We start from the raw sequence: 27,075 nt of genomic DNA on the forward strand, positions 1-27,075 counted from the left end.
AAATATTTTATTACTGAAATTAAAATTACTCAGTTTACGTTGAATCAGTTTATATATTTTCAATATCATGTCTTTTTTATTTTATGGAAAAGAGAATAAGCAAAGTAAAAGGTAGACGACATTTTAGTTTTTATTGACTTAATTTCGAAAGTTTTTATAAGTGTTTGTTATTAAAATTATAAAATATTTTAATGGGATTTATAGATATTACTTGCTTTTTTACCACTTAAATCGCAGAATTTGCTGCCCAATGCAAAAGTTCGATGAATAGTTCCATCTATAGAATAAAATATAAGACTCTATAAATATTCTACTATACATTCATTAAATTGTGTTTTTTACGACAGATGTGACAAAATTCAATTATATATTTTATATTTCATTGTAATTCTAATTAATTTTACATTAAACTCTGTCATGTGCATATAAACATATGTAATATCTTTTCATATCACACCATCTACTATCAATGCTTATCAAATGACTTATGCTGTAATAAATATACTAGAGATAAAAATTTAAAATGCTTGTGGACTGCTAATGTAAGTAAAAGTTCGTACTTTTAAGTATATGTTCGGTTTGGTGATTATTGCTCACATGGCAACTGGTAACAAAAAGGTTGGTTATAAATCGATCGCTCACACGGTTTAAGGAAAGTTATTTAATTTCAATATTAACAAAGTGAAAAAAATTCAATTGATTGAAATAAGAATTAATAAATATTCATACACTATTTGGGTCCACAAAAAGAGCAATCTCCATTTATTCGAATTTTAGTTAATAAGTGTATAATAATCTCCATGTAGCCTTTTATTGTACTGTGATGTCATTTTTTCAAAACACAAAATCGAAGTCAAAAAATGTACTTTAAATAAAAAATAACAATCTCCAACACAAGTGATAAGCAAATAGAACAATCTCCATTTTAATCAATCAGATGTTGGCATTCCGAACATGTGATCACTTTAAATTTTCCAGTAACACAGTGGTGAGCGTACCTACATTACAATAATCGTTTTAAAAAATATTACTTAACACAAAACGTTACAACGGTTACTCCGACCTAAGAGAGGGACAGAAGATTACATAAAAGCAAAACCTTTTAAAAATGACAAGGTAATATTTATTTTAGTTACTATTAAAAAATAGTACGTTATTATTGTTAATATGGTTTTGGTTGAATCAGTAAAATTTTCAGAAATTATGTTATTGTTTTCATTTTTTAAATTTTTCATTATTTATGTAGAGAGATGGTCGATTACATAACTTACCAGATAGTAATAGATAGTTTAAATTTTAGAAGTAGATACTTCATATACTTTTTAATAATAAAAAAATCTTTGTTTTTCACTCCGGTATACTCCGAATGATTTGCCTGAATATCCAAAATGTAAGTACAATGAGAAAATGGATGTTGAAAATTTACAAGTAAAATCATATTTTTTTTTTAGAAAGATATTTGTAACCCGCTTCAATCTTGGATTTAAAACACCTACGGAAGATCCATGTTCTGTTTTTGTGGATTAAGATGGAAAAGGACAGCAGAGAGAAAAATGAATTAATGACAAGTAAGCGAGTTCATGAATGTATTTTATTTTATTTTAAATAATGTAGATGATGAAACAATTGTTTTGTCATTTGACATACAAAAATCAATGTTTACCTCGCTTGTCAGATTTTGTACTATTGTCATCAAATTTATTTTTCACACCTTACTGAAATATCTTTCATCGATGAATTTCAATGGGTATGCAATTCCATTAAGTATAATATTCATAAAAATAACATCAGAGCTTAACTTCGATGCATATTGAAAGTGCAGGAGACATTTTAAGCTATAGGTGTGCCTTCGTGTTGTATGCCTGATTCGTACTTTCGTTTTTATGAAGTGTATGTGAGCACAAGTTTCATCGGCTATTTGTACAATGTAAATTTAATTCGTTCTATTAGAAGTCAGGAAAGGAAGTGACAAAGGAAGCCAAAATATAAGGTATGACAGGTAAAACGTGAATATTTCGACTGTTAATTTTCCATTGAAGATAGAATTTCGAGTATCAGAAATCAATAGTTTTAGATTTTAGTTTTAAAAAATCGATTAGACAATTCTTAATGCAAAATATAAGGATTTAATATCTTTGTATGGCATAGAAATTTTGGAATTGGGTATATTTTGAAACAAGATTTGGACATCAATTTGAATAAAACTAAGTAGATAAAAACAATTTTATCGTTTTATTGTTCCTCTTATCTCTCTTGAAAGTGGCATAATTACAAATCTAAGTTAATAAAATGCAGAGTATAGATTAGGAATTTTCTTAATTAAATTAATTTTGGAGTCAGATGCGTACGAAGCGATCGCAGCCAGTGGACGGACGAATCACTCCGCGGGTAAAGCTCAACGCTTCGAACGCATCCGACTTATCCAGAGTGCAAATATCCAACTTTAAGAATATATAAGTACATATGTCTTTGGGTTTAAACATTTTTTTTTCTTTATCATACATTATCGATTAACGAGAGCATCTCAAATTACATGTTACAAATACAATATACATATTATTATTAATATATTATATAGATATACTTTTTAAATGATTCATATTATAATATAAAATCAGTCTAATATGTATTAAGGCAACTTGAGAGCATATTATAATAATTGTTTTTTTTTTAACTCAATTTGTTCCTATTGTAATCGCTTTTTCTTTTACTAAAAACCGTGTTACGTTTGGCAAATTCGTACGATGCCGAAATGATACAAGGTTATGTACATATACATATAACATACAAAAAATAATAATATAAAAAAGGTAATCTTAAATTAATCAGTGTAAAAAAACGAAGAATAAAAAGTATGTAACATAAAAAAAATTATTATGCTACGTATCATAATAATCTTGATCATTTGGCACAATATAACTTCAAAGTTAAATAATTATAAATTAAAAACATCCCAAAATTATAATATTATACATGTGTGAAAATATATATATAAACTAAAGTGATCAGACGTTCCAGATTTTGCGGAACAGTCTCGCATTAATAATTGTAATTAACATACGAGTTGTTTTCCACTATAAAGTTATTTAAAAAAAATAATATAATAACTGAATCACAGATAAGCATCTCAATAACTCTTACATAATCACAATTTCATTATTTTTTATTGTTTTAAGTTGTTAATAAATAATTTAAGTACACATCATATGTTTTCCTGAAAATCCAATGTAAATTCTTTATATATATATAATCCTAGTAAATACCGAAAGCTAATCCTACACAGATTTGGGAGTCAATCTAAGGCTAGGGCTAAGATTGTGAATGGGAATGGAAATAATTCTACTCCCAGTAGTTTAGCTCTGCACGCTAAATTTCCGGAGGAAAAGTCGTTAGTATGGAAGTGAAAAAATTCATAGACAAAATTTTGTGTTCCTGTTTGATACGTTGGAAATCTGATCACCTTAGTATAGACGTATATAAGTATATAAAGGTTTATATATTATGTATTTTATATTATATGATGTACGCATTTAATTAACACACTTGTTACAATATTACAAGTTTTGTACGTCGACGGTGTAACGCAATACGGAACGAATGTTAATCGTTTTATTAAAAGGTAACTTTTATGAACTAAGAACACTTTTATTGTTAAATATGAGTTATATGAACATTTGAGGATATCGAAAAGAAATTTATTAGAAAGCGAGTCATTAATTTTTAAAATATTAAAAATTATGATATGTTACATATTTTAATTTTATTTCGAAAAAAAAAATTATATTAATATTTTTGATTAGGTTCAATCGAATTAAATAGCCATAATGATACATATTAATGATTCTCAGCAATTAAAATAGTTTTAATAAATAAATTTGGCGATTTATTGCTAGTGAGTTAAATATTTTAGCTATAAAGTACCACATTTGAAAAGGCACTGCTTGAAATATTCATCACAAAAGGAAAGCCTTTTAACCTGGCTAAGCCTAATATGATCTTAAATCGAATTTAAATATTAATTTGTTCCAAACTAAACAGTTTAAGAATCTGATTAAGAACAAGCACATATTGCAATTAAAAAAATATTTCTTTTCGATACCTCTGATTGAGGTAGAGAACTAAACATGAATAAATTGAAAATGTATTATTATTAACATAATATGGTCAGCATGATTACATTGATATATTTTTGAAAATACATTTTTTTTTACGTTTCACAAAATAAAAAAGTTTAGTAGGAATGTCACGGATGCATAGACTCGTACATCCCAGCTTTGTGCATATGCTGATAACATAGTCATAAACAGGAAATCGAAAAGAAGTGTGGGCTGAAAATAAATTCATACAAAACAATATACAGGATCAGCTGGGTCACAAAGTAATAATATTATTGGCAAAAGGTGTCAAAATAATATCTATAGAAGGTTGTAGCACTAAGAAGAAATATTATGACTAATGAAATAAGACTCGCACTACTAGTAAATTTTGTGAAAGGTAAACGTTAAATTATAATCAAAAATATAAGAAAGTATTCATGCCGACATTGACATAATGTTAATAAAATATTCAACAGTTCAAGAAACAGATGATAAAATTTCACGCATATATTATATCAAATTCGTAACGTCTACTGCGCTAATACTAATATTACCGCATTTTTATAGATATAGATGTCAACACAATATTGTAGAAAAAGATTCACCGTCGCACCGTAAAACGACTCCATCTAGAAAAGCTAGGCAAAACGTAGCTAAAGAACATAACTTTCTTAATATTCACGTACCACATACATTATTGCCGAAAATTGCGATGATGTTTGATAAATACGTGCGAATTATATTAAAACTCACTATAGAAACATCGTTACGATCGTCGAATCACAATAATTTACAATATAATTTTGAACAGTTTATAATACATAACTCAAATGTACATTATTAGATTGGTTTTGAAAACCGTCATTAAATACCTATGTACATTTTACAATAAGCAATATGTGTGAATCGTCTGTATATTATATATACATATATAATTTATATAGACTATCATTTAACTACGTTTTGTACCAATTCGTAAATTCTTATCATAATAATAATATAAATCTTTTTTTATAATAATTTGGTAAAAGCATAATAATATTATGTATACAATATTTAATTTCATAGATCCAAATTAAATAAAATAATCAGAAATTCTGTATTCTATATAAATATATAACATATAAGTAATAAATATTATATGTAGTATATAATATATCTGCCTTTATTATGATTTATATAAAGAAAATGAGCACAATAGAATTTACGATAATTAAAAAATATATAACAAATCTGTCCTATATATGCTTTTATCACAATCAAAAGTTATAATAAATAATTCATTTAAAGTTATAAAAAAACGATCGGTGTTTGATTGTAATACAAGCACACATTTCAGAATGACTAGTGCTTTAAAAACGTTGCTCGAAATCAGTTTTATATATACAATAACCAATAAATACTGTTAATTTTCAAGCAGCATCCATTGCACAGGATGAGCCGATAAATATTGAAGGATGTCAAAGTTTTTTCTTTCTTTTACATCGTTCACTTTCTCTTAACATACCTGTATAACAAAATTTAAACAATGCATTATAGAAACTTGATATTTTTAGCTACAATAAATATCAGATAATACAATAAAAAAATACTTCAAAGTGATTAAATGAATGATCAAATCTGGCTTATATACACAATTAGTCAGTTCAATATATGTATTAATGTAATAATATAAGTGTGATATACAATATTATTTATAATATATACAATTGTTCATGCATCGTTTATAACTCATTCACACCCTAGCGGCATTGAATATTTACATTGTATCTATACGCTACTTAACAATTTGTATTTATATATTTATTACAAATATCACAATGAAAAAAACACTCTCTTCGTAGCCGAATCTCAGTCTCTCTCAGCTGCGAGAAAAATGCAGTCCTCAGACTTCGTCTCCCAAGTCTTGAACGCAATTCTCAGCTATGGGTACAAACCTGTCGCCTATCTGAACCAACAGAATGGTCTTGTCAACGTGAGATCGGAGATTCGGATCTCTGTGATTCGGTGTCCATTTGTGTACCACCTGAAAACAAATAAAGCCAAGACTTGAATCTAATAATTAATATGGAAAATTAGTTAACAGAATTGATTCTTGACGATAATTAATTTTTGCGCCCTTCTGTTGACCAATATTCGGTTTGAATATACTTTGACCAACACTCATATCAGAAGTCCATAGTACTATGGCAAGGATAACTATCATATTTTTAAATAGTGCAGACGAACTATAGAGCAATACATATGATGTGACATCTGTCTATACTCTTCTTTCGCTTATTTCCCCCTGAGAGTTGAGTTGGCTTAGTTTGTACTTTGCCCTTGATCTAATGAAAGTTCTAAAACTATTTACAAGTTGAGATTGGTTAATTTGTATAGGTTAGGTTTGGGTTTGAACAGCAAATGTACGTTTCGCAACTGTCAAATTGAGTTTCATTGACATTTTAGAATAGCATATAATATCAGTTAAATTATATTTTCGGTAGTAGAAATATATATCTACCAGTGAAAATGTGTTTGGACTTCACTAGTAAAAATATAACTTCACCGAAAATGTATACATCGCATGTAAATGTATTCATTACTACATATGGAAAAGTTGAAATCATATTATTTTACTAGCACGTGCCAGATAAATTATATTTTTCCTGGTAAAAATACATATCTACCGGTGAAAATGTATTCTGTTATGATTTCACTGAAATGACATTTTAAAAATATTTAGATAACCCGAGAATTTATGGTTTAGAATCAGGAACGTCATTTTAGCTTTTTCCAGAGGGGGGGTGGCAAAAGTTGGCCAGTCAGTGATCTTTTTTTTAATATTTTGATTTCATTAAAATTTATAGTATTTGATTAAATTACATGCATTTCTCTGGCCAAATTCAAGGGGGGGCAAACGCCACAACCTGCCCTCCCCCTCCCCAAAACAGCGTCAATGTATAGTACATTTTAAGCTACATAAATATCCATTTCTTCGTAAACATTAAAGTCACTATCAATGCCTTAAATAAATATAATTAACACTTTACCAACAGGTCGAGTAATATCTACGCACTTTGTCCGCTGCTGGTAATCTATGGGATGGGTAGTGACTAGCTTTTACAACTTCTGATGTTTAACGACGGGTTTATTGGTATATACCCGCAAAAACTAAAGCGTTTTGTTATCTCTGTGTTGCGCAAAGTTCTCGCGAAACTGATCATTTTTGCACATCACGCGGATTAAAACGACTCGTCGGTCAAGCAGAAAAAATCAAAATGGGCTGCATACAGCCAGCGGGCTACAGGTTGCCTACCCCTGGTATAAGGTATCGAAAATATGGAGATCGGAGTATTACATCAACAAAATTTGTATTAATCGAACTATGATATTTTACATTTTTCTTTACGAAGTTGAGAAAATAACCAATAAAATGAGGAGACAAATAATCAATGCTTTCAATGTTTGTACTGCCAGAAAAGAAAGATATTTCGAAAAAGTTTAAGGTTGTAGAGAAATAAGGGATTCCCTAAAAAGAATGATTAACCAAATCAAGTAATAAATAAATAATTTAAATGTGCTTACCTGTCCATCCATCCCCTGAAGTGGGACCCAAGTCCCCCAGCTGTTCCTACCGCCACGCCGTCTCTGATACGGCGACGGCCACGTCACATCTATCCTCCTCCCCAAATTGATACAATCATATACTCCTGCTGGGTCGGTGATTACAACTTTACATCCAACGCTCACATGGTTCTTCAGCTCAGACTTGAGAGACTCGGATCGTTTAACGATTGGCTTTCTCTCTTTGGGATCGACTGCTATCCTCAAGCCGGTCTCTTTGATGGAAAGCTCGCTATATTTCCCCGGTATGTCTCTATAATTTTCTCTATCTAATCTCGAATCTTTAGGCGTTTTAGTTAACTCTCTAGGATTCTCGCCGGTTCTCTTGAACACGCTGTGTTCGGAACTCGATTCAGTGCTTTTTAAAGTCAAATCCCTAGATATATTATCAATGCTCTTTTCAGAGTTGTGGTGCTTTCCTCCTAAGCTGCTAGTGCACGCGAAATCGCTGCTTCTTCGTTTGTGTGATTCTTTCGGTTGATCGAATGAATTTGAATGCTTCGAAGTGTTCCTATTGATTATGATCTGACACCCCTCCGGTGGATTGCAAGAGAGATCTTCTAATGAACTCTCGGGTGTTGGAAAATTCGTTCCTGATGCTGTCGCCATCTAAAGTAAAATAATTATATAGAAGTGAATATTATTTACTGGTTATTTAAAAAGAGTGCTCACTTTGGAAGACGAACTCCTGTGTTCTTTCTTGAATTCTTTAGATCCGCTCGGCTTATCTCGTTCTTTCGAATGATCTTTTGACTTGTCTCCTTTGAACGAGTTCATTTCGTAGCCCTCGTTCGTAGCCGTCGCGCCTTTACTGCCGTTGATCTCCTGGGAGTTCATCAATCGGAAGCTTGACGGACGAATTCTATCACGCTCCCTATCCCTCTTCGATCTTCTGGCGCCGTCTCGAGCTCTATCGCGAATGGATAAATTCTACAATATCGAACACATCGAGACATATACACGATTGAAGTGATTTAATTTACAATTGATCTATATATACTTGTCTAGAATCTCTTGAATAATGAGACGATACAGATCCGTGCCTCCAAGATGAGCCTCTACGGATCGTAGCAGGATTTCTAGGTGCAACCGGAGGCGGACAATCATCACTCGGGGCAGTGTTCTTCTCTCCCGATTCTCTAATCGTTGTATACACTATAAAATACAGAATATTAAATAATTTCAAATTTAATTTTTATAATATTTAAATCGATACTGACCTGATTCAGACTCTTGTCTTTCGTATAAATGCCTTTGTCCAGTTAGAGGAACGTCTATCGGAGCCTGCAGTGCAACAGGTGCTAACTGCTGCTCTCTAGAGCCCAATAATCCGACCAATGACACTAAAGTCGAACTACCTGGTTTGCCGACACTTGCTAAACTTCCGCGAGTTCCCGCTAAAATTTTACATTATTAGATTAGTATAAATTTGCAATGAATCAGTGCATTTTAACATACCTAAAGATGTTCTCGATAGATCTAAAGTATGATGAGGAGTCTGATTCAAATGAGCTGTCGTTGTATTGTTTCCGCATTCGATGGCATTACTTCCGCTTCCAGAAGAACAACCTTCGCCACATCTTCGACGCATTCTACAAAATCATTTACATTATAATATATATTCAAATATGTAATATAGAATATAATTATATCGTCCATACTTTCTCCAAATGCCTAAAGCGTGTTTTTTGATAGTCCCGAGAGATAACGAACCACCAATCACGCTAGTCAATTGCTGGTTCGTCTCCGCATACGACGTCGTCAAAGGAGATACATAAATTGGATATCCAATGGGTTGATCGCAAGACGAATTGATGATGTTACGTAAAGCCTAAGATAAACAATAATAAATTTATATTCTGGCATATATAATGTGTTCAACAATCATACTTGTTTTGCGTTCTGTATGCTGCCTCTCTCCGGATTTATGTTCCTCAAATAGATCAACTCTTGCTGTTGTCCAGCCCAAAGACCTCGCACACATTCTCTATTCAATTTGATAACCCTAAAGCTGAGGTAACGCTTATTGAGCATTATTATTTTGTATTCGTCGTTCCCATCGTCCATGACATGTCTATAAAAAAATACAAAATTAATCATATTTTGAGTGAATTATTCCTTTTTAACATATAATACTAACCGCAATGCTAATAAATGAGGAGCTCCACGCAAAACGTTGTTCCGCCACGTCGGAGAAGCCTCGTGACATATGACGAGGAAAGATGAATGGAGGGATATGGCCGAATAGAGAGCCGGACAACTGCAATACTCTTCGGGCGACATGAAGTGATCCTAAAACAAATAATATTAATTCGAAATCCATATTTTAAATTAATTTTATTCGTCGCATACCTGATGAAGCTTCAATGCCATTCTCACGGCTGGTGCTAGAACAGAGTGCAATAAGGAAACGTCCGAAAACACCCACTCATCTCGAACACACGTGATTCTAAAATCGCCTTTGAATAACACATGTAAACCGGACAGGAAGAATTCAACGCTGAAATTATAAATTAAATTGATCAATCCAAATAGATTATTTAATATAAAAATAGCATACCTTGAAACCGTATTATGGCTAGCTGTTCCTAAAGTTCTTCGACCGACGAGACTCAAACCGAAGCATAGCGACACTAACGGTGAATCGCGAGCAATTAATTTGTCGCCTTTCTGTTTATATAGATCGTCTCTCCTCATTCCACAGTGTGATATCCAGGCATGATAGACAGAACAAAACGATGCCCTAAAAATATTATTTTATGACATCAAATACATCAATTATAGCCAATTATTAATCAATATAATATAAAAAACAATACCTTGTAATACCAGTAGCTCTATATTCATAATCTTCATCCAGGTTTAAATTGAAAATTGGGTCCAAATCGATGAAATTACGATCTAAAGTCGGCTTTAAGGCTTCTTGAATACTTGGCGATGATAGCCACTCTTCCAATTTAGGCGATTGTATTGTATAAAATATGATACTCTATAAAAACAAACGTGAATTAGTCTTTTCAGACTTTATAATGCTAAATACAATTTAAAATGTACGAACCTTTACATAATATGTTATAAGTACTTTACGAAAATCAAACACTTGAAACATTGATAAGGCGTTGTTGTCCGATATGGAATATCCTTCCAAGACATAACGAGCAGTAGTTAATTGCCAAGCCAGCCATCTCAACGAAAACATTGCATTGACTGACAACATTTGCGGTAAATGGCCGACGGCACAACAGCAACAACCGTCGTTATCTTCAGGTCCTTCGGTGATGGCTTCGACTTCCCTTTGCTGGCAATAAGTACCTCTGAACTCCAAGCCTCGTAGCTGAAACGATACTAGGCCATTTCCCATCTCTACTATGTGGACTAAACAATTGAGATAATCCGAGGCGAGTACTGCAGATATAAGTAGAAAATAAAATTATAACTTTGACTATGATTGATGAATATACAGTTAAAAAAATATATTTAAACCATACCAAAGCAATCTCCTTGTTGCACTTGCCCCCATCTCCCGAACATTAAATCACCGCATAGGTAATGCTGCAGAGATCGTGTCAGATGTTCGTAAAAAAGCGAATTCAAGTTATTGTCATCTGAAAAAATGGCCATATATAGTTAAATTAATCACTTGATGATTAGAATAAATGGAATATAGAACAAAATAGAGAAAATATCTATGGCTTGCAAAAACACACTGGAAAAATATTGGTAAAAAAAGTGTTCTTTCATCAAGAAACACTAGAAAATTCTGCTGGTCACTAAACAAAATATTAAAGAACTTTAGTAAATGAGATAAGGAAATAAATTAGTTCTAATGTATTTCTCCATCTCTTATACTAAAATAAGATTTACACTTATTTGTTAGACCTTGTATAGTTTAATTATTTAAAGTAGTGGTCGGCTAACCAGGATAAATTACCCCAAATGGGGTAAAAATTATTTTTTTTTGGGTAATGAGCATTCATTTAAAAATATAATATTTCTGAAATATTTTTTTAAGACTCCAAAATCAACAATAGACACTGCCCTAATTTCTGGAGTAATTAAACATTGTCTTGAATTTATCTTGAAATATTTTTTTAAATGTCATTTCAGTGAAATCATATTGGAATGCATTTTCACCGGTAGATGTATATTTTACCAGTGAAAATATAATTTATCTGACAGGTGCTAGTAAAATTATATGATTTCAACTTTTCCATATGTAGTAATATAATATATACATTTACATACATATCACTATTCATTTTTAAGCGATTTATAAATGTTACAGCTAATGTGTATTTTTCAGTAGTTATATTTTCACTAGTGAAGCCAAATACATGTTTACTGGTAGATATATATTTCTGGGCGCCGTCACAAATGAGCGTTGCATCATAAAACCTAACCTAATGAAAGTTCTAAAACTAATCATAATTTTAGAACTTTCATTAGGTCAAGTGCAAAATACAAACTCATCTCTCATGGGATGTTTGATGTCTGCACTTGGATATTACACCATGTTTTAAAAATATGATAGCTATCCTTATCGATAGTACAACGGACTTCAGAAATGAGAGTATTGGTCAAAGTGTCTTCAAACCAAATTGTGGTCAATAAAAGGGCGCAAAAACTCAGAAGTCAAAAATTCACTTCAAAAGAAAAAAATCGTGCCGGCGGCATTGCAGTTGGAACGCTCGGTACCGAGCGCTCCCACTGTGATGGCGACATCTTATAACTACACAAAAATTTGCGACGCATACCTGTTTTTCAAATGAAAGTTAAACGATAATAAAGGGTGGACCTTATCAACATTTTGTTTCTTTGAACGAATGAATTCTACGAATTCGGTCATAGTAAACACGCTACAAACATTATATTCACAAATGTTTTTCGAAAGCATTTAAAAGTATTTTTTTGTTAAGAAGGAGCATCTCATTGACCTGCATTTCGAAACAAAATAAAGGCGCATAGAGCGAAACGTCAAGTATCTCTCAGTTGAGAACCCTACTGTCAATGTTGTCAAAAGTCATACATTAATTATGTACAGATGGTGAGGCTGAATATTTAGACCTACTTTATCATACAGAAGTGAGTTAGCTCTCACATGGAAATGTTTTGAACCGAGTGCAGGCTATCCAAACTGAACTCGAAATTTTCATGGTAGATAAAAAAAATGTTCTTGCAAATGTTCACAAACACTTTGTGGGTTGCACGTCTTGCATATTTTGCTGATATATTTGAGTATGTAAACACATTAAACAAAGAATTGCAAGGATAAAACATCAATATAGTTTGGAGACAGAAAGCAGAACAAAACAAGATAGCTGTTTTTTTCAAAGTTATCTATGTTTTTAGAAGATTGTGAGAATATAACTTTTGACAAAACACACAGTTATAAGGCATCTTAACAAACTCAAAGAAAGGTGCTCTGATTACTTTCCATATTTTGATTCACATACTGTAAATTGGATTGTAGATCTCTTTAAATGTGAAATTGCTGATTTATCAGATGAGCCTTAAAGATTGGCAGAGGCACTTCTTGAACTTCGATCCAATAATGAAGCACGGATTTAATTTGGTAATGAACCAGATCTGGCATATTTATGTATGTCAATAACTGCAAAGGCATTCAAAATTGCACAAGAGGAGGCAGTAAAAAAATTGTTACCTTTTGCAACAATCTACCTTTGCGAACAAGGATTTTCCACTCTGATATAAATAAAAACAAAACAAAGAAATCGACTGGATCTCTTGAAGACATTGCTCTGACATCAAAATGCCCCAATTTTGATGTCATTATATCAAAAATTAAACAACATCATTTCTCCATAACCTGAAGTAAAAAAGTTTTCTCGAGTTTCTGTTTCATAATGATATTAATTAATTTTATTGCAATTATTTTATATTTATTATAATTATAATCTCTGTATAAATTTTATAAGCCTTTCAAATTTTAATAATATATGAATTTCTACTTTTCAAATCAATGTACCCTCGGTGTAAATAAATATATTTTGGGGTAATGGGTAGAAAAGTTAGCCGATCCACGATTTAAAGGCATTGAATTTTTTTTTAAATAAATGCATGATAAAAAATAAATACACACCGGCTCCAAGATTCCTCTCAAGCTGTGAAAATAGCTTGGTGTTGCTTTGATCTACTCTCTTGGTATTGTAATCACGCTCCCAGAACTTCACAGGCCTCACGTACGAGCTGATGAAAATTGCACTTCCTGAAAAGTGTAAGATTAATTAGATTTAGACTGTATTTACAAGTTAAAGATCAAATTAAAAACAATATTAACCCAGAATGGGATTCAAAGGCGTAGATAGGATCGCCGAAATCGCAGCCTGAAGAAACAGCATAGCTGAATGAGGAACACTAAAAGGTTGTGCGAACGCGTGAAAAGCACTTCCCCAAGTAATTTGCCACGGAGCGATATACGTAACGACAAATTGAATCTGTAGAAATAAAAATGCATGTAATGATTTGATCAGATATTAACCAACTTCATGCGGAATATATATAACTACCTTCAATAAGAACTCGTACACCTTATTGAAAACTATTCCCATCACAAAGTAATCTATAAGAAACGTTTCACTGGCCCAATGGTAATCCAATCTGAACAACAAAACAGCGAAGAGCAGAATCAAATATTGACTGTCCGGATCGGAATACGCATTCCTCAAACCTGCAATAAAAATATGGATAATTACAAACTAAACTATAGATTAACATTTCCGTATTAAACACATACTACAGTTAGTCAATAGGTTAGTAAAGTAGTATTAAAATATATTGATTGAACACATACTTTTGAGTGCACATATACAGACAATTAGAGCTCCTAACCCCGGGCCGAACTTAAGTATTATTTGCGGCGAGTCCTGGGTGACTGCTGATATGAAAACTACCGGATATAGTATGTTTCGTTCAATGAAACATAAATACACATATCCCTAGAATTGAAATTGTTACTGTTAATATTAATACACACAGAGAGACTAAAGATTTTATTTGGCGGTGGTGCAAGAAACCTTTTCAAACCACATGACTTTGGCCGGCTCTCGAACTTCAAACTCGTTGTGCTCCTTAGATTTAAGTACGGGCGTCGACAGCCACAACCACGGCAATTGCTTGCGTAATTGCGGCACTAAATAGTGCAATATCCATCCTAGAGCTCCAGCTATGGACCAGATGATCTGTAAAAATTATTAAAAATAATAGCCATTATTATACAAAACAGTGGTGATGATATTAAAGTTGCTAAAAAAAGATATGTAAATATATACAATCATTTTTTCAGTAGTTCGATCACTATAAAGTTTGATTCAAAAGGTAAACAAATAGCAATGCACGTAATCTAGCAAAGGTTTAATGGAGTTGGATAAAGATATAACATTCTGATTTATCCATTACTGTGGGGCTAAAGCAATTGATAACATATCGGTACTGAACAGTTTTTATGTATTTTGTATATTTTGCACCTAATAAACTTATTCTCATTTGTTACGTTATTAAGTATGAAAAACTGGGCACTGAAGTTTATTATATGCTGAAACTATTTATTATAAGCAAATAATTTTAAAATGGCTATTATTTAGAAAATAAGTAAAAACTAGCTTATGATTTCAGTTAAAAAATGATGAAATTATATTTATTTAAGCATTGGGGATGAAGATTTATTAGAATATAATATAATATAAATCATATTAATGTAAAAAATATATACAGTGGTGTGACAAAATAATTGGACCACCCCAACATTTTACATATTTTACAAGCAATGTAGGAAATAAATGTTGGGCACTAAAAGATTTGAAGCTCGTTAACAAAAATAATGAATATATGTATACCCAAAAGGTTGGGGGTACAATACAATTACAGATTGAACAAATAAGACTGTATTCAGTGTGCAGAAATTTGTGGTTCTGTCAAAACATTCGGATAAAATAATTACGTTTTATTTTTTAATCTCTTTCTAAAGCACCCATATCATAATTATTCGTAATTGGTAATTTGTGGATTAATTCGAATGGGCCAAGCAACACCAAAATTAGACTGCTAACGATTGGAAAAAACTATGTCTTTAAATTATGTTTTAAAATGACTTTTTAATTTTTTTTTAATTTACACTATAAATGTTGGTAATTTTTTTGTGCGTTTATTTCTCCAATGAGACAACCGTGCGCACATTGACCAAACAATGCGATTATTTACATAGACGACCTTCGAAGAAGTACAAGGAATAATGTGATGTTACGATCTGTTATTAGCGGCAAGAGTGCCAGTCCTCTTAATTTTGTACGAGGAATGATGAATCAAGAATAATATAAAAACGTTTTGGCTAGATATTTTTAGCCATATTTTATTGACAAAAACATGAAAAACAATAACTATATTTATGCAAAATGCAGCTCCCTGCCACACGGCAAAATCAATAAAGAATTACTTGCAAAGCAAAAATATACATGTTTTACCTTGGCCACGTAATAAACCTTAATCACCAAACACACAAAAGTGTTGAATAGTTCTTAAATGTATCATATACAAGTACTCAAATACTAATTTAGATATTTTGAAAAAATAAACATTGAAAACATTCAACTAAACTACCCAAAATTAAAAAAATATATAATAGCGAGTTATAGAATATGCCTCGAAGTAATAAAAGAGAAAGGTAGTGTTACTAGATTTACATTTTTTTTAATTAAAAATGTGCAAAAATAAATTGTTTGTGTAAAAATAGTGTTTTTACATTTTTAAATTACATAAAAATGTGTGGAAACTGCAAAAACATAAAAAATAATATCTGGTCCAACTATTTTATCACACCACTGTATATATATATACATATAATTAAATATTTAGACTTACAGGGTTCAGTTCAGGTTGAAGCGTTGAAAACACTGTAGTGCAATGTATTCCAAAGATGAACAGAGCCATAAAACCGCAGACTATTACGTCGTTCTTGAACCTTGCGTATACAGTTTCTTGTAACTTTTTCGGAAGCGGATCTTCCATCTCGTCTTCGTTCGGATCGTCATTCACCTTCGGTTTCATCTCACTCTTGCTATCATCAGTTGGCAAATCCATTTTGATAGAGCCGCTCGAATGTAGATTAACACCGCCCCTCGAATCGGTCTTCAACGAGTTCACACTAGAATTCACACTGGTTTGAGATCTTTTTTGACTCTTAGATACGTTCGTGTCCGAGCTAACATTAATTTTAGACATAGAGCTGCCTATTGATGGCGGTTTAGATATATTGCTCTCAGAATCGTGCTTCGTCTTTGATGTCTTATCGCTCTGAACGTCCTGTTTTTCTTCGATTCTGGAATTTCGTCTACTGTGCACTGAATAAACGTCTGATGGGATCAAATGATTCTTGACGATATTCCACACCATTGCATAATCAGAGGCGCATCGGCTCAAATGGTACGAAATAGGCACAACTAAACCACAAAATATAGAAAATAAGATGTGTTGAGATCCTTTGGATTCAGTCAAACCACCGTATGCAAATCCGTATAAGACGGCGATGGCCATTAACGATCGGAAAACGCAATACAACGACGCTGTGAGACTTGCTGTCGCATTTCCACCGAAGATATGCAAATCAAACTGTTCGAACAAGTACATCGAGAAAGTGTTAACTTGTGGAAATAAGCCGAAGCTGAATGCCAACGGAAAAAACAGTAGAAATACTGATATCACATTCTGCATCACCATTAATATTTCTTTAGGCTTAACTTGCATTCCGTAGAGCGTAAATTCATCAGTATCGTCATTTTCATAGCCTTCCAAACTAAAATGTATGATACATAATAAAGTTGTGTAAAGACAGAAGTACACCGGTCTAGAAAATGCCACCATTCTATTAAATCCGTGGACAGGAGATGCCGAATCCGGTTGTACACTTTTCAATAGCGAGTATTGACTCCCAGCCATTACGAAACAGAACCAGAATGCGCATATATCTTTATAAAACTCTAAATGTAAAACGACGGCACCTAAAACAGCTACCATTATGCCTAATACGATGGATAAAAAAGTCTCTTTCAACGTCAGATTCCTATCAAAGAGTGCCATCAACTTTAATCTATCGACGGTGACTTTTATCTGCCAACACTTGAAAATATTGAATTTATAATACATTGTAGGATGGCTTTCGTTGGTGATTTCAGTCGAATCAGTAGTCTTGAACTTATTCCTGCTCATGCTCACGTCTCCGACGCTACCGGTCACATGCTCGTTAGGCAAATACGGATTTAAGAAACTCATCTGCATATTCGGCGAAGCCATCATGGATAACTCCCTCTCCGAATTTGTAAGACCCAAGCCGGGAGATTTAGGTTGCGTTTGTAAGAGTAACGGCTCCATTACATACACGGATTTGTTCTTCAAAGAACTGATTGGCAGCATGTTCGTAGAATTATTATTACTCGATAGTAACGGATTGTTACTTCCTTCGTTAGACGGCGAGTTGCTGTTCGTAGCGGCCTGATCGATGCTATCGGAATTTTTAATCTTGTTCGATATATCCATATCGTCGACCAAGCTGGATCCGACCGAATGGCAACTTTCAATCATTGTCGATAGTTCGTTGTCGCATTCGACTATTTCAGTCGGTTTTTGGCTGATGCATTCGTTGGCAAGACCAGAACTGTTCTTATCAAAAGTGTACGACACATACTTCCCTTCTTCGTCTAAAAAATAATGTATAGCACCGTCTGTCGTATCTTCGAACGAAGTAGCCAAGTGAACGTTGTTCGATTGATCTTCATAATTAACACTATCTTCCCTCATTTTTCTATTATGCGACTGTTCATCGCTTCTCCTTCTGATCGGTCTTTTTAAATTCCTAACTCTTTTCTGATGGTTCCTATCCATCAATGGTTTCGTTCTTTTTAATTCAGTGGTACTTTCAACGAAAGTTGAAGGTCCAGGATCCGTTTCACCAGGTAAATAGATAGGAACGTGTGGAAAATCGCTCCTCGAGTTTAAAAAAGCTGCCAAGAGAGGCATTGACGTCGGAATTAACGTTTGAGCCACTTCCTCTATAGATTTCTTTCTATCTGGTTGTCTATAATTCGGATCTTTAGCAAATGGGGACATTTTGCTAGATGCTAATAATTCTTTCACAAGAGTTTCTACCTTTTCTAAATTAATTTGAATTTCACCATCGTTAATTTGAATGTCACCATCGTTAATTTTAATTTCACCTTGCTTCTCCTTCTCTCGAGCCTTTTCTTTTTTCTTATTTTCTTTCAATGACGAGGCACGATTCCTCGACAGATTTTTTAATTGCTTAGGTATTGCACCTAAATTTTTTTGATTAACTACTTCCAATTCTGTATTAGAACATGATGGTTTCTCGCTTGATTCGTTGCATTCTAAACCCTTACTAGACGAATCGCTCTGATGATTCGACTCGTCGAATAACCATGTGATTCCAAATAAGCTGTTTTCGTCACAAAACTTGGAGTCGGAATCGTCTTTAGATTGCGATTCAGAAGTCGTCTTTTGATCACTAATTTCGCTAGTCTCCGTAGCAACGTCTTGTCTGGCATCTTGCATCTCTAAACTGCCACTAGAATTGGATATTTCTAAATCGGTCAATTTTTTAACATCCTTTTCAGAGTCCATCTTTTCTTTGTGCCTCTCGAAATTTTCTAAAAGGCATTCGTTAGAGTCGACGCTCGATTTTTCTATTAAAAAATCTTTGGAACTAGCACTTGTCTTATCAAAATAGTCACTTGGTTCTAAACTCTTGGCTTTAGAGCACTTTTTATAATTTTTAGAAGTACTAACTACATCACTATTATCGAATATACGTTCACAATCACCGTTTGATACACTACCGCATCCAGCCGCTTGATTGCCGTCTTCTTCCGTCATGACGGTCGTTGTAGCATTAAAGGAGTTGTTTTTTAACAATTTCTTATTTCTATCGAACCTAAGTTTATCACAACTTTTAGAGTCTGCTGTAAAAGAGTTATTTTTATGGATCAACTGTCGTTTATGATCACTGTCACACTTATCCGATTTGGCTTTAACGATTTTGATGTCGTTTAAACAATCACTTCTGTCTAATAATGGAGATCTTGAACCGTTATTTTCGTATTCCGTATCGGAAGAATTAACTTCCAAAGGATGATTGAACTCGGAATCGAATCCTCTGAGATGATGCTTCATTCCCATTGCGTTATCTTCGTCGTAATCGCTTCCACAGTGACTGGAGAGCGATTCAAGATCGCTCTCTTGGCATTGCGATGTCTGCATCTCGTCTGATATTTCAGCAATAGGATAAACAATCTCCGAACCGTAATTCATGCAAGGCATTCCAGGATCAATAGAACTAGCCGAGTTCTTAGGCCATAAATTTAAATGAGGATTTCTAATCAAGCTTTTACTCGGAGGTGGTATGATGGCGCTCTTTGGATTCTTTAACACTTGTCCGCCGATCGTTTCGACACTATTAGGATGCGGAGATAGATTCGAAACGCTAGGAGGAAGACAACCGATTTCTAAAGCTGCACTTTTTATTCTTCTAACGCCGGGCATCCTCGATTCGGCGATCGATTTATTCTTATTACAAGTTGCTTCACTACTGCTACCCTTTTCCAACATGTAAGCCCCCAGCTCTAAGCTCCCGGTCGGTAAAAATCCAAAGCTAGCGTTCGTAACATTAGAATGCCTTCTAGCGTGCGATACTAATTGAGCCGAAAGACTGTTCAACGGCAGTTGAATCGTCGACATAGTCGAATTGGAGTTTCGCCTCATAGACGACGATTGCGACTGTGAAGGTTGAGCCAAAGCGATCGTCGACTTTGTACAGCTCTCGACTGGGTATATATTGAAATAATGGTGCTGCGATGAGATAGGCACTTTCTTCTTGACTGGAGACACTTGGAAGGCGTTTATGCTCATCTCTGAATTATCCCTAGAGTCGGCGCTTAACTGTCTCGCGAACTTTGATAGAAAATGCTCAGAGTTGAAGTTGTCCTGGTTGTAATAAGGGTTCTTTCGCATCGGTTTGATGGTTTTAGTCGAATCGGTCATACCTTCTATATCGTCTATGTTGACGGCGACGGCGTCTTCAGTTTTAGAGCAAATTTCCATCCTCAACGCGTCGTCTGATGTTAATTCGTCGATTTTGAAAGGAGGAATACCGTCCCTATTCCGTTTTGCCCACCAACGATTCGTCGCCTGAGTCCTCAAGCGAGTTCTACTGCTACCGCTCGACGTTCCGGGCATATTTGCAGCTTCAGCTGATTCGCACTGTTGAACCAGATCAGTACTGGGATTCGCCGTGTTGCGAAATGTGGCTCCTTCGTCTGCGCTCGACTCTGAACTATTCTTTCGGTGAACGTCTACTTTTAGATCTAAACAAATTAAAATAAAACCGTTAATAAGAACTCGGTAATCGTAAACAATGCAACAATAACATTCACCTATTGTACTATTAGTAGGTTTGTGAAAATCTATGGAAGTGACCGATTCGTCGTCACTCTGAGTCCTCACAACTGTTACCCGTCCACCGCTAAGCATTTGTAATTCAATTCCTTCGGTATCTCTGAAAAAGTAAACAAAATATAATATAAAAAAGTATCTTTATTTTATTTATATAAAAAAGGCTTACTTATTTGCTTTTTGCGTCCTTCGTTTCTCCGGCGGTGCAGTGTTATCTGGAGGTATGATGACGCATTCGGAAGTGTCGTACATGTGGTGCAGTGCAAAATTGAACAGCTTAATCAGGCAAAACAAAAGGGTGACCAAGCCGCAGTACACACACCATCCACTGATGGACGGAGGGAAGTACTGAAATATACAAAAAAAAACATTCAAAATACAATTTAACTCATATAATGTCATATTTGCAACAAGATAATTGATTTGAGAACTCGAAGGTATAATAGAACACACCTTGAAACGATCAATCAATCATAGGTCGACTTATTTAGGTCAAGCCATGGGTCATTCTATTTTCCACCGTTTTATATATAAGTGGTGTAAAATTTCCATAGTTTGTTATTGATTATTCAAGAACGTAATGTGACATTTTATTTTTAAGAAAGAATTGATTTGTATGACTAATTAATTATAATATTTTCCTTGAGGATAAATGTGAAAATATTTCATCTGAATTGATAGAATACTAGTTCTAAGTACATAATATATTTTGTGAAGCACCTAATATGATGATTTATAACTCACCTTATGTAGGAATCATTTTAAATAATCTGCTTAGAATGAATTAAAAATGTAGATTTGATAATGTATTTATGTCTGACTCAAAACTTGATTTTTAAGAGCTATATAATTGTATACAATAGTTGATGGACATGGTACAACAATTTTACTGGGTTTTAGCTTTAAAATAAATTAATTAAATATGTATTTATAAACACTTATCAACCTTTTTTAAAATGAATTGATAAAAATGATCGGAAAATGATGATACATTTTAACTATATAACAAAGAGCGCAATATTGTTGCATCATCTAATTTTTAGTAAGCCATTATCACTATATAATTTTCATAATAAATTAGGTTGAGCTAGATTAAACTTAACAAAGAAACTCTTGATATCAAATGGACCTACACATTAATACATTTTATCATATACGGGTTTAATAAAGAATTTCATGGCTATAATATAGTTGAGCCATAAATGTATACGACATTCTGATTCATTATACTGAGAATTGTGGATAATTTTTTGTTCATTTTCAATCGACACGGTACTAATAAATATTTAAATTCAATATTTTGTCTATGAGAGAGGTATGTTATTAATCGATTATGGATAATTAAACAGTTAAAACAATAAGTGGTATTAATTGTAATTCAAATACATCATCGTCGATTTATGTAATTATAAGCTCCGATGTTATATGAGAGAGAAAACTTATTTTAAAGTACAAAAATAAAAATAAATTCTATGGAAAACTTACATATTAATTTATTAATATAGATAAAAATAAATCTTGCTATTAAAATATATATAAATATATACACATATTCGTAAATAAATTTAAAGCTGTTATTCAGAAATTATTGTAGAAATAACACATCGAACACGCCAATACAGAAAGAACTCAAATCATTTAGAGAATATATTATGAAAATGTGATCTTATAACTTAATTTTATAATATCAATGATTTAAGGATGACAAAATACTTTATAGTTCATCGTTACAAGAAGCGCTTCACCATTATAATTGTTTTTGGCATTTCTCCAAGTATTTTTTCCGCTTGATGAGCTTTATAAATATTTTGATTTATATTTAACTTTGCAAATATAACATTTATCTTTTCGAAGCATATGAATTGCATTTTTGTATTTAACTGAATCAAGACTTCACGATTTTCAAAAGCAAATCTATATTCTTTGATTGTTTATTTCAAATAAATTGTTAGTTGATCAATCTTCTTTGGCTTCATTCGAACTATACACTCGAATGCTTCCTTCCTTAATCAAACGCTTAAAACTATCCTTATTCCTAAACATGTGTTCAGTAATATCAGTTTACACACTTTTATATGGTTTCCGTTCGCACAAATTAAAAAAAATGTTCTTGTCCTTCTTAAGCAGGTTTTTCTTCTACATACTGGTTTTGTTTGAACTCAATTTTTTAATATATGCATTGGTATGCACATAATAATTATTACGGTATTGTTTTTTATGAGGTTAATATTAGGTGTAATATAATGTGTTCCGAGACATAAACAATATATTTTATTCCCCCATTGTAAAATTACAAGATATTCACCCGCAAAATATGATTTATGTTGCTTAATGATTTATGAATTCAACAATAAAAACTCAGCTACTGTTGCTACAAAAGACACAAAGTAAGATTATCAAGATAAATTGAGTGTTCAGATATGGCAATACTGGTTAAAAAATATTTTAAGGACGAATCTCGAACTGAACAACCTGCAAAATCGATGATGAAGAAATAAATAATTATATTATATACTCGGTGTCTTATATCAACAGTGCATCAGCATTTAAAGAAGATGAGAAAGCTTTGAAAAAATGGAACGTGGAAGACGAAAACGTTAAAAAATACGTTTCACTTTAAAAAAACTTGAGAAATGGGACTATATATAACAACCGAAGATGTTCTATGCGATTGTTATTATGATAACACCTTGTTTATGTTTGACGTAATTTTTATAAAATTGTATGTTACGAAATTTTGAAACCTGGAGAAACAATCACTACAATTAAAGAAAGCATTGCAAAGAACACATCCAGAGCTTTTTAATAGTGAGAGAACCATTTTACTCTACGAAAACACACAGTTCCATGATGGCAAAAAGGCTTTACTCCGCTCCTCTTCTTTTAAATTACTATTTGATTCGTTCAATACAAGACTTTGTAAAGTATTGAAGAACTAAACTAACTTTTATCAATAACTGGCTAATAAAAGAATGGTCGAAAACTTGTTGGCAATAATAAATAATAATAGATTAATAATTAATGGTTAAGTTGTTTAAGAGAAATCTAGTAACGTCGTGGCTGCTCTGACGGTCTAATTAAGCTCATCCAGACTAGTCTTAACGAACATAAATTCACAAGGAGTGTATGAATTTTTTGTAAAATTCCATCTATAAGAAGTTGTTTACTGACATTTTGTGCATTGCGTTGGTAGTTATGGTTCATGTTTCTACCTGTTAAATGCATTAATATTTGCATGCTTTGCTGTGCCTTGGTTCGAATTTGTCGAACGTTGAGCAAGACTTTCTTTTAAAAAACAATAGTGGATATATAATATCTAAGGCAACAAATGTTCAGAATTGAAATCAAGTTTAGGTCAGAATTTTATTAACAGAATAAATATGAAATGGTCAGAATTAAAATAACGAATGGCCATAATTATATTATTTAGGGTCAGAAGAAATATGAAACTGTTAGAAAACCATAGCGTACGGTCAGAATAAAAATATAGAATGTCAATGTGAATTAAAAAAATATTATAACATTTATAAATATAAATGGGCAATAAATTATTTATTCTAGAAATATCTCATAAAATATTCTGCTAGCACCAAAACTGTTGCACAACAGTGAACACCCCATGAATAACTTTCAACGAATCTATTTAATTGTATGTAGGAAGCGAAGGTATTCTGAGTGACAAACGAAGCTGGAATAACGACAGAGCGGCAGCGGCGGTCGAGAGCACACTTGACTTGATGTGTTGACATTTGACAATATTGCAAGCCAAAACACATTGATAATGACCATGTATTATTATAACATAAAACTGACCTTGAGGTTAAAATACAGATCATATAATATAAATACTGACTGCAAAAAATAATTCTTAACAATTAATATAAATTCGACAATCTAATATTTTTTCTGGCCACTTATATTCTGACCTTTTAATATAAATGTTGACCCTTGTAATATAAATTCTGTTCACAACTGTATTAAAATTCTGACCCGAAAAATACTACACTGGTCGAAATGCTTTGGTTGACAGTTTAAATGGTCAAATTTTGTGACATACTATATACAATTGCTAAATAGTTCACATTTAAAAATTCACTATGTTACTAGGTAAATTTATTCTGTATCTTTGTAGCTTATTAAGTCCACATATTCATAATATATTATTTATATTATATATACACTATGTATAAAAAAAGTTGTATCTTTTAGTGTAGTTCTTTTGCTAAAGAAAATTACATAAGTGTAAAATGACACACGGTGCCGCAAGAAGAGTTTATTATCGATAGAATTTTTATTGCATAAATGATATATTTGCTTATTTAGATTTTGTAAAAATTGTGATTTTTATATAAAGGTCTTGGCCTTTAATCGTTGATAAAACATACAAGCACTAAATTAGTTATTGAAAATAGCCATCATTAAAGCAAATAAGCACCAGACAAGAATCAATAGATATTCCTTCTTAAATAGGTTAAAGATCGGGCCTTTGTTTACCAAGTAGACGGTGAAGGGCAGGCACAGCAGGAAGAGCCAGATGTAGAGGTGTGCCGTGTTGCAAAAGACGGACTGGTGAGGATCGTAGAACCAGCCCCCGGTGGCGGAGGCCCACACGCCCTGCCGCAGGATCTCGAGCGCCTGCGAACCCATGACGTCGCCAGCGCTCCCTTCTCTCCCCCTACCGCGCCATCCGCGCCCCCGAGGGCCTCGCCTCACCCCGAAGACGGATCACGACCGAACGCCACATTCGGACATTGGGCAACATTCGCGGCAACGTGGGCAATCACTACACTACAGCGACTATAGTACTACTGCTACTGCGATGGAGTGCACTTCGCCTCCTCCGCACTACGGTTGTGTTTTTTTTACAGCTGTCATTGCGGTGAATACGCAATCGTATAAATGGTTGTTACTCGTTTGACGGATGAATTCACCCCTCCCCCTACTACGGTGCTGCGATATTTTCTTAATAGTACTAAAAAAAGGAGGATTAAACAATCAAAATGTTGACCTTCTAATGGGAATGTCGATTTAATTAATTAATTCTAAGCCTTATTAACAAGTATAAAAAACCGCTTTGTTCAATTTACAAAAATAGTATTAAATGTTCATTTAAAAAAAACGCAAAATTTAAAAAAAATCTCATTTTATTTATGATAGACATTATTTTTGCTTTTTAGTATTGTAAGGAAAAATTCATCATCAACCTATTTCTACCTTAGATCAGATTCCATTAAAATTTTTAAATATCCAAATTTTTCAAACCAATCAAAATATATTCATATTTTGCAGCTCTCTAATCAGACTATACATACAGTCAGTTAAAGAAATATTCATTTCATAATTATTTATAATTGAGAAAGATGGCATATTTGGTTTTACGCCCCTACTACTAGCTTTAAAGCACACGATACGTATATATGTTAGATATACTATATTCAACTTTTCCATGTGCAGTAATATATGCATTTACATACTTGTCATACAATTTAAGCAATTGGCGCTAGTAAAATTATATGGTGCTCTAAAATGTCTATGAAACTCTGACAGTTGCGAAACGCCTATTTGCTGTTCAAAGATAAGTCTAAAACTAAAACTAAGCCAAATCATCTTTTAGAGAAAATTAAGCGAATGAAGTACAGACAAACGTCGCATCTCATATATTATTCCAAAGATATAAGAGTCTTTATCAAAATATATTCAAACCACTTCTGATATAAGAGTGTTGGTCAAAGTATATTCAAACCGAATTGCTGATATTTTCAGCGGCTTGTTGTGGTTTTTCGGTAGTATTCTCTATTTTCTTCTCCACTGATAGGATTGCTGTATCATCGGCGAATGTTGCAATGGGCCATTTTCTATTTGTCGCAAATCATATGCGTACAATAAGTAGAGTATCGGC

The 27,075-nt window shown here is 32.9% G+C and overlaps 1 protein-coding gene and 1 long non-coding RNA gene across 3 annotated transcripts; one reads left to right on the forward strand and one right to left on the reverse strand.

Moving 5' to 3' along the window:
• The first annotated feature begins 612 nt into the window (after positions 1 to 612).
• On the forward strand, positions 613 to 2,222 carry LOC148239162 (uncharacterized). The gene is made up of 2 exons (XR_015811252.1): positions 613 to 1,116; positions 1,452 to 2,222. It is a non-coding gene; the product is annotated as an uncharacterized LOC148239162 (long non-coding RNA).
• Positions 2,223 to 5,738: 3,516 nt separating this feature from the next.
• pcx (pecanex) lies at positions 5,739 to 26,150 on the reverse strand. 2 transcript variants are annotated; one of them, XM_088196327.1, is made up of 23 exons: positions 25,671 to 26,150; positions 21,346 to 21,524; positions 21,158 to 21,279; positions 16,578 to 21,088; positions 14,738 to 14,902; positions 14,515 to 14,659; positions 14,231 to 14,391; positions 14,002 to 14,158; positions 13,804 to 13,929; positions 11,192 to 11,308; positions 10,762 to 11,108; positions 10,523 to 10,692; positions 10,264 to 10,446; positions 10,056 to 10,203; positions 9,844 to 9,995; positions 9,594 to 9,777; positions 9,365 to 9,534; positions 9,162 to 9,295; positions 8,924 to 9,100; positions 8,687 to 8,858; positions 8,376 to 8,613; positions 7,665 to 8,312; positions 5,739 to 6,123 (listed from the first exon to the last, which is right to left on the reverse strand). In XM_088196327.1, the coding sequence occupies exons 1-23, from the start codon at positions 25,821 to 25,823 to the stop codon at positions 5,983 to 5,985; spliced, it is 8,700 nt and encodes a 2,899-aa protein (XP_088052453.1). In that variant the 5' UTR covers positions 25,824 to 26,150; the 3' UTR covers positions 5,739 to 5,982. The 2 variants fall into 2 exon arrangements, with proteins under 2 accessions (XP_088052453.1, XP_088052442.1); XM_088196316.1 differs by having other exon boundaries at positions 5,848 to 6,123; positions 8,376 to 8,633; positions 8,704 to 8,858.
• Between the last annotated feature and the right edge of the window lie 925 nt (positions 26,151 to 27,075).

Source organism: Plectrocnemia conspersa, unplaced genomic scaffold (assembly GCF_051122295.1).
Source record: "Plectrocnemia conspersa isolate PC_06_02 unplaced genomic scaffold, ASM5112229v1 ptg000001l, whole genome shotgun sequence".
Taxonomy (NCBI): domain Eukaryota; kingdom Metazoa; phylum Arthropoda; class Insecta; order Trichoptera; family Polycentropodidae; genus Plectrocnemia; species Plectrocnemia conspersa.